This window comes from Artemia franciscana, chromosome 3, assembly GCF_032884065.1.
Source record: "Artemia franciscana chromosome 3, ASM3288406v1, whole genome shotgun sequence".
Taxonomy (NCBI): Eukaryota; Metazoa; Arthropoda; class Branchiopoda; order Anostraca; family Artemiidae; genus Artemia; species Artemia franciscana.
The window spans coordinates 8,780,193-8,788,634 of NC_088865.1; the positions used below are offsets into that span (position 1 = coordinate 8,780,193).

Below are 8,442 nucleotides of genomic sequence, written 5' to 3' on the forward strand. Positions count from 1 at the left end.
TTTTAGTTTTTTTTTTCAGTTTTTATTATTGAAGATAGTTTTTAATTCTTTTAAGTTTTTTTTAGTTAGTTTCTTTCATATCTTGACGTCATACTTAGTGACAGGACAGACGGACACTACATTTTTAGATATATACTAGCTGTTGGTGTGGTGCTTTGCGCCCCCCCCATCCCCCCCCCCGTGCGCGTAAGTCGTTACGCGCTATATTAGTTACGTGCCATTGTAGTTGTGTCTCTGTGTCCCAACTGTGAATATAGATAGATATTGTATCCCTGTGCCCCACCTGTGAATATAGATAGATATATATATGTTTTTAACTACGTAAAACTTGCGAATATACAACATTCTTCGCTGTCCCATTGTCTGTGCATATAAATAGATTGTCAGGTTTACCGACTCTTGAACATGCAATATATAATTGTCCATGGGAAAAAACAATCCGTATTCAGATCTATACCTCATTATTCTAATGATTGCCCTTGAGCTTTGTTGATGGTGATTGCTATTCGAATATTCCCTGTGTCCCGGTCGTCATTTATATATCCCCCCCTGTACCCCCCGGTGTCCGCGTTGTAGTTGTGTCCCTGTGTCCCGGTCGTCATTTATATTCCCTGTGTCCCGGTCGTTATTTGTGTCCCAGTCTGTAATTTCTCTTTGAGTGTCCCGGTCGTCATTTGTGTCCCGTAATTCTGTAATTTCGTCAGTCGACAAACATGACGCCAGTCGACAAACAACTTAATGACGACATACAGCTCAATCCTTATAATGACGTCAGTCGACAAATATGACGTCATTGGACACACAAACATGACGTCAGTCGACAGACACACAAACAAACAACTTATTTATATATATAATATATATATAGATAGATATGTTTTTAACTACGTAAAACTTGCGAATATACAACATTCTTCGTTTTCCCATTGTCTGTGCATATAAATAGATTGTCAGGTTTACCGACTCTTGAACATGCAATTATATAATTGTCCATGGGAAAAACAACCCATATTCAGATCTATACCGCATTTTTCTAATGATTGCCCTTGAGCTTTGTTGATGGTGACTGCTAATCGAACATTCCCTGTGTCCCCGTCGTCATTTATATATCCCCCCTTTGCCCCCAGTGTCCCCGTTGTAGTTGTCCCTGTGTCCCGGTAGTCATTTTATATTCACTGTGTCCCGATCGTCATTTGTGTCCCGGTGTCCCAGTCTGTAATTTTTCTTTGAGTGTCCCGGTCGTCATTTGCATTCCCTGTGTCCCCGGTCGTCATTTTTGTCCCGGTGTCCCGGTCTGTAGCGTCATCTTATAATGACGTCATATACAAAGCCTTATGTACTTTATAATTACGTCATATGCAAACCCACAAACACACAAACATCCATACATACAACTTATTTTAATATGTATAGATATAATTTTTTTAGTTTTTTCTTTTTTAGTTTTCTTAGTTTTTCTTCTTTTTTAGTTTTTTCTTTTTTTTTAGTTTCTTCTTTTTTAGTTTTTTCTTCTTTTTTCAGTTTTTTCTTTTTAGTTATTCTTTTTAGTTTTTTCTTTTTTTAGTTTTTTCCTTTTTTAGTTTTTTCTTTTTTTGTTTTTTTTAGTTTTTATCTTTTTTTAGTTTTTTTTATATTTTTGTTTTTTATTTTTTAGTTTTTTTCTTTTTTTTAGTTTTTTTAGTTTTTTTTCTTAGTTTTTTTACCATTTTTTTCTTTTTTAGTTTTCATTTTCTTCTTTATTTTTTAGACGTCATATGCAAACCCTCAAACACACAAAAAAAACAAAGATGCTTTTTTTTTCTTTTATAGTTTTTTTCTATTTTTTAGTTTTGTACCTTTTTTTTCTTTTTTAGTTTTTTTCTTCTTCTTTATTTTTCAGACGTCATATGCGGACAAACAAACTCACATATGTGGACATCCGCAAAACATAGATAGTTTTTTTAGTTTTTTTTTTTTTTGTTTTTTTTTCTTTAAAATTTGTTTTATAGTTTTTTACCTTTTTTTTGTTTTTTTTTTTTTTGTTCTTTTTGTAAGTTTTCTTTTTCTTCTTTATTTTTAATTTTTTCTTTTCTTAGTTGTTTTCTTTTTTTTTTGTTTTTCTTTTTAGTTTTTATATTTTTTTTTTTTAGTTTTTTGATTTTTTTCGTTTTTCTTTTTCTTTTTTTAGTTTTTTTTTTCTTTTTTAGTTTTTTTTTATATTTTCTTTTATTCCTTTTTGGTTTCTTCTTTTTTTTACTCTTTTGTGTTTTAGTTTTTTTCTTTTTCTTTTTTAGGTCTCTTCTTTTTTTAATTTGTATTCTTTTTAGTTTTTATCTTTTTTTTCCTTTTAGGTTTTTTCTTCTTTTTTTAGTTTTCTTTTTATGGCACTTGTTATTAACCAATTGACATATAGCAATCGCAAATTCTGTCGGTCTGTCGGTCCCGGTTTTACTACTTTAGGCACTTCCAGGTAAGCTAGGACGATGAAATTTGGCAGGCGTATCAGGGACCGGACCTGATTAAATTAGAAATAGGTCGTTTTCCCGATTTGACCATCTGGGGAGTGGGGAGCCCGTTAATTGAAAAATTGAAGTATTTTTAACTTAGGAACGATTGATCAGATCTTAATGAAATTTGATGTTTGGAAGGATATCGTGTCTAAGAGCTATTATTTTCAATCCCGACCGGATCTGGTGACATTGAGGGGGGGGGGAGTTTGGAGGGGGAAACCTAAAATCTTTGAAAACACTTAGAGTGGAGGGATCGGGATGACACTTCGTGGGAAAAAATAAACACAAGTCCTAGATACATGATTGACATAACCGGAACGGATCCGCTCTCTTTGGGGTAGTTAGGGAGGATGGGGGTTCATTCTGAAAAATTAAAAAAAATGCGGTATTTTTAACTTACGAACGGGTGATCGGATCTAAATGAAATTTGATATTTGGAAGGATATCTTTTATCAGAGCTCTTACTTTAAATCCCGACCGGATCTGGTGACATTGGGGGGTGGGGAGGGGAAAACCTAAAACCTTGGAAAACACTTAGAGTGGAGGGATCGGGATGAAACTTGGTGGGAAAAATAAGCACAAGTTCTAGATACATGATTGACATAACCAGGACGGATCCGCTTCTCTTTGGGTTAGTTGGGGGGGGGGATTGTAAATTCTGAAAAATTAGAAAAAATGAGGTATTTTTAACTTGCGAACGGGTGATCGGTTCTCAATGAAATTTTATATTTAGAAAGATATCGTGTCTCAAAGCTCTTATTTAAATCCTGGCTGGATCTGGTGACATTGGAGGGGGAAACCTAAAACTTGGAAAATTGGGGTATTAATATCTTACGAATAGGTGATCGGATCTTAATGAAATTTGATATTTAGAAGGAATTCATGTCTTACAGCTCTTATTTCAAATCCCGACCAGATCTTTGACATTGGGGGGAGTTGGAGGGGAAATCTTGGAAAACACTGTAAAGTACTCCCTCTAATACTTCACTGTAAATTGTGACTCTATTTCTCTCTGTAAATTGTTTCTCTATTGCTCTGTGCTCTCTTCTTTAGATTCTATTGGCAGCGTTGGCCTAAAATCTGGGGTTCGACCGGTAGAGGATTTCAAGTGTCTCTAACTTTCATTAAGTTTATGTGTAGAGTATAAAAATGTTTATTTACACATATAATACATTAAATATACGCACGACGAGGACAGACACAGAATAAGAACTGAATAAAATAATCTAAAAACGCTGGCTTATATACACTGAAACAAGGAAACAAACATTGAAGCATGTGACAGGAACTGACCTATTTTAATCTGCCAGTTCCTGCAAATATTCAAAATTTATAATATTAATGTTGTCATCTAGGAAGTGGGAATTTCACAGAACTTAATTATGATTAAGACTTTAATTATGTATCTAACCTACTTTCACTACTTTCAAAGTTTACAGATTTTCCCCTGGGTTTTCAAAAAAAAAAAAATTTCAAAAAAAAATGGTTTTCTATCCTCAAACAAAGGTACACTTAATAAAAACACAAAAATAAAATACTGGTAATAAAACTGAACAGCAAGACACAAGAAAATATTGTCCCAATTGACAATTTATTCATTTCACTTTATTCTGTCACGCTCAGTTCGCATAGAATTCGCATAACTACTCCTAATAGTAAAAATTTGAACATCAAAAGAATATCTTTAAAAATAACTTATGTTTGAACATAAGACCTAAAAAAATATGATAATTTCAAATTTAAGAAAATGATTTTTTTTTTCCTTTCTTTCACCAAAGCTTTAATTCTTCGAAAATTATTCGTTATATATCAAAAGGAAGTAAATATCCCATTTGAGAAAAATTGCTACAAAGCATTCACTTGCCATATTTATCTTTCTATATTCCATCTCACAGAAAGTGTTTCTTCTGTCTAGTTAATCAGTACAAAATCTATCTATCTATTCTATTCCCAATACCATTTACCGAAATACCATATCCAACCCCTACTAATCTCTATATTAGGCCCACTGTTCTTACCTCTATAATAATAATTTTCAATACACTCGAACTTTAGTGCTCATTCTTTCAAACATAAAAGTACGGCTCACTGGGTCTAATGTTTGCCAATTTTATTGCTGAGTCTACTAGGACACTTGACAAGACTAATTTAGCTTTTCTAGGGATCCCCCCTGCGTCCCCGTTGTAGTTGTGTCCCTGTGTCCCGGTCGTTATTTATATTCCCTGTGTCCCGGTCGTTATTTGTGTCCCGGTGTCCCAGCCTGTAATTTCTCTTTGAGTGTCCCGTTCGTCATTTATATTCCCTGTTTCCCGGTCGTCATTTGTGTCCCGGTGTCCCGGTCTGTAATTCCGTCTGTCGACAAACATGACGTCAGTCGACAAACAACTTCATGACGGAATAATGCTCAATCCTCATAATGACGTCAGTCGACAAACATGACATCAGTCGACACACAAACATGAAGTCAGTCAACAGAAATACAACTTATTTTTATATATATATTATAGATATGGGTATAGTTCCTTTTTTAGTTTTAAATTTTTTTAGTTTTTTTTAGCTTTTTTTTTCTTTTTAGTTTTTTTACCTTCTTATGGCACTTGGTATTAACCAAGTAACATATAGCAATCGCAAATTTTGTTGGTCAATGTTCATTCTAACATTGACAGTTGGAAAAATCTTCACGTGCCAAGCATGCTAAAGCTCAACAATTTATAATAAACCTTAAAATTTTAAGTATCTGTCTATTGTCAAAATATTTTGAAATATTTATGCAATTCCCAGTTTTTACATTTTAGTTTCAGTTTTCTTTTCTTCTTTATTTTTCAGACGTAAATACATATCGCCGAACCTTTGTTTTTTTAACTAAAATCTGGTAGGTATTGATGACCTTATCCAAGTCAAAATCCCAAACCCAATCATCATCGCTATCATTTCCAGTTTTGATACGTTTTGACTCTCGCTGTCCAGGTTGATCTTCATCTAATTGCGCGGTTTTGCGTTCTTTAGCCGCATGCCTTTTGGCATAAAGGTTTTCAAATTACATTAATCTATTGTCAAAATATTTCGAAATATTTATGCAATACCCAGTTTTTACATTTAAACCCTCAACACAAAAATACATACAACTTATTTTTATATATAGATAAGATATAATCTGGCGTAACAGACATAGTGTAACAGGTATAACAGACAGACAACTTATTTTTATATATATAACTAGCTGTTGGGGTGGCGCTTCGCGCCACCCCAACACCTAGTTGGTGGGGGTGCTTCGCGCCCCCCCCAAGCCCCTCTGCGCGTGTAAGTCGTTACGTGCCATATTAGTTAAGCGCCATTGTAGTTGTGTCCCTGTGTCCCACCTGTGAATATAGATAGATATATCTATATATATTTTTAACTACGTAGAACTTGCGAATATACAACATTCTTTGCTGTCCCATTGTTAGTCCATATAAATAGATTGTCAGGTTTACCAACTCTTGAACATGCAACATAATAATTGTCTATGGGAAAACAATTCCTATTCAGATCTATACCGTATTTTTCTAACGATTGCCCTTGAGCTTTGTTGATGGTGATTGCTAATCGAACATTCCCTGTGTCTCCGTCGTCATTTATATATCCCCCTGTGCCCCCGGCGTCCCCGTTGTAGTTGTGTCCCTTTGTCCTGGTCGTCATTTATATCCCCTGTGTCCTGGTGATCATTTGTGTCAGGTATCCCAGTCTGTAATTTCTGTTTGAGTGTCCCGGTCGTCATTTATATTCCCTCTGTCCCGGTGTCCCGGTCGTCATTTGTGTCCCGGTGTCCCGGTCTATAATTTCTCTTTGAGTGTCCCGGTCGTCATTTATATTCCCTGTGTCCCGGTCGTCATTTGTGTCCCGGTGTCCCGGTCGTCATTTGTGTCCCGGTGTCCCGGTCTGTAGTGTCATCTTATAATGACGTCATATACAAAGCCTTATATACTCATAATGACGTCAAATGCAAACCCACAAACAAACAAACATGCATATATACATATATACAAACATGCATATATAGGTTCTTCAGTCATTTTACGATTAAATATTTTTCCGTCCACGATCTTCTTACAATTAAAAATTTGTCTTTGAACGATTTTCTTAAATACTTTTAATGACGTCATCGTCATAACAAACATGACGACAACTAACTTCATGACAACATGATGACATGACGTCACTCGACAGACAGACAGACGTAACACACAAACAACTTATTTATCTATATATATATATATATATATATATATATATATATATATATAATGAATTGTTTTTTGTGCCTTCCTGGGAATGAGATTGGGTTTTGACATATTTTGCCCACTCTGTGGGCCAATTTATTTGGAACATTGCCCTCCGACTTTACTACAAATCCATTTTTGCAGTAGTTTTTGCTACACAATAGATTGTTTTATTGCGCCTTCCTAGGAATAAGATTGGAGTTTGTCCTATTTTGCCCAAAAATTTATTTGGAACATTGCCCTCCAATTTTACTGCAAATTAATTTTTGCTGTGATTTTTGCTACACAATGGATTGTTTCTTGTACCCTCCTGGGAATGAGATTGGGTTTTGACCTATTCTGCCCACTCACTGATGTGGTACCGATGTGGTTTGAATGAACTTTCCTATTTTGAAAATGAACGGTATAAATCTAGTAATCCCTGGGGGGCCAAAGGAGGTTTTGCCACCAGTATGATTAAAAGATTAATAACAAATGTGCCATAAGGAGGTTGGGGATATCCGTAAAACTTTGTTAAAACAGAGGTTTGCTAGAGTTTAAAGCAGAGTCTATCACCATCTTTAATGGACCATGCTCACAACTGTAAAATTACTTCTTGTGTTCTAACTTTGGAGGGTTTGTTTAGTTGGCAAATTACTACTGTTCATTCTGACTCTTTTAATTTTAAGGCTCTTTATTCCGATTCTTTTAATTTTAAGCGTTTTTACTCTCACTCTCACCTGGGTTCCGACAAGGGGTATGAGATTATAATATTCTGAATATTGATTAATATTCTGAATATTGAATTTGATTGGATTTTTCCGGTGGCAATAGCTTTAATATGGGAGAACTTAACTTTTCCTGTGCTACTGTAAAACCATTCAAGTTTGTGAAGCATCTTGAACTAACAACGTAGTTTATAAATTTTTCTTGAATATTTTGTTCTTTAGTATGTCGCCAAATAGGCTTATTACTGAAGTTGCTTTTCAAGTTGTTTGTAAATTTTTGTTTTATTTTTCATACTTAATACGAGAATAAATACATAGTTTGAGTTCACTTTCATCTATCATGTTGTGACACATACCGCAAGAATGAAAACATTGATGGAGGTGTAGTAACAAATATTTATCGACATGTAGAATGAGAAAACTTATGTTAATGAGATACTAGAAATTTAATATAAACTATTTAGTCGAAACTAGAAACTAGAGATACTGTACGCAATGTAAAATATTTCAAATCCTGACAAGCTCGCCCCAACATCTTTCTCTATTCGTCTCTTAGCAAAGCAAATTGACGAGTCTTCAGACCAAAGCTGAATTTCTATTTTAAGGAAGAATATGATCTCGGCTTTTTTTCAAGTTGAATTAAAGGTTTAAAAAGAATGAAGTTTTAACAAGTCCAAAAACAACCTTTAATAAAATGGCAAATATTGTCCTTTTCATTAATGTGCCCAAAGGATTTCCAGTGTCTGCCTCCGTGGGCTTAATGTTGAGGCAGTTGTATTATTTTCAGATTAGTATTTCATTTCTAACTAAAATTATTTTATCATTATTTTATTTTTGTTATTGTTGTTATATATTGCATATATTTGTGTATTTAAGTATGTTATTTTTAAGATATTAAAAAATGTATAAAAAAACTTGTTGGTGCTGCTAATTTGAAATATATAGTCTTACGTGTGTACTAATAGAACTGTGGATACCGGTTTTTAG

General features: G+C 34.2%; 1 protein-coding gene across 1 annotated transcript in view; it reads right to left on the reverse strand.

Moving 5' to 3' along the window:
* LOC136024706 (CCR4-NOT transcription complex subunit 7-like) overlaps positions 1-4,377 on the reverse strand; it is a 31,945-nt gene extending 27,568 nt beyond the window's left edge. Inside the window, exon 1 of the mRNA XM_065700122.1 lies at positions 4,350-4,377. Within this exon, the coding sequence (XP_065556194.1) occupies positions 4,350-4,377 (28 nt within the window). The remainder of the gene's footprint in view (positions 1-4,349) is intronic.
* Positions 4,378-8,442: the final 4,065 nt, after the last annotated feature.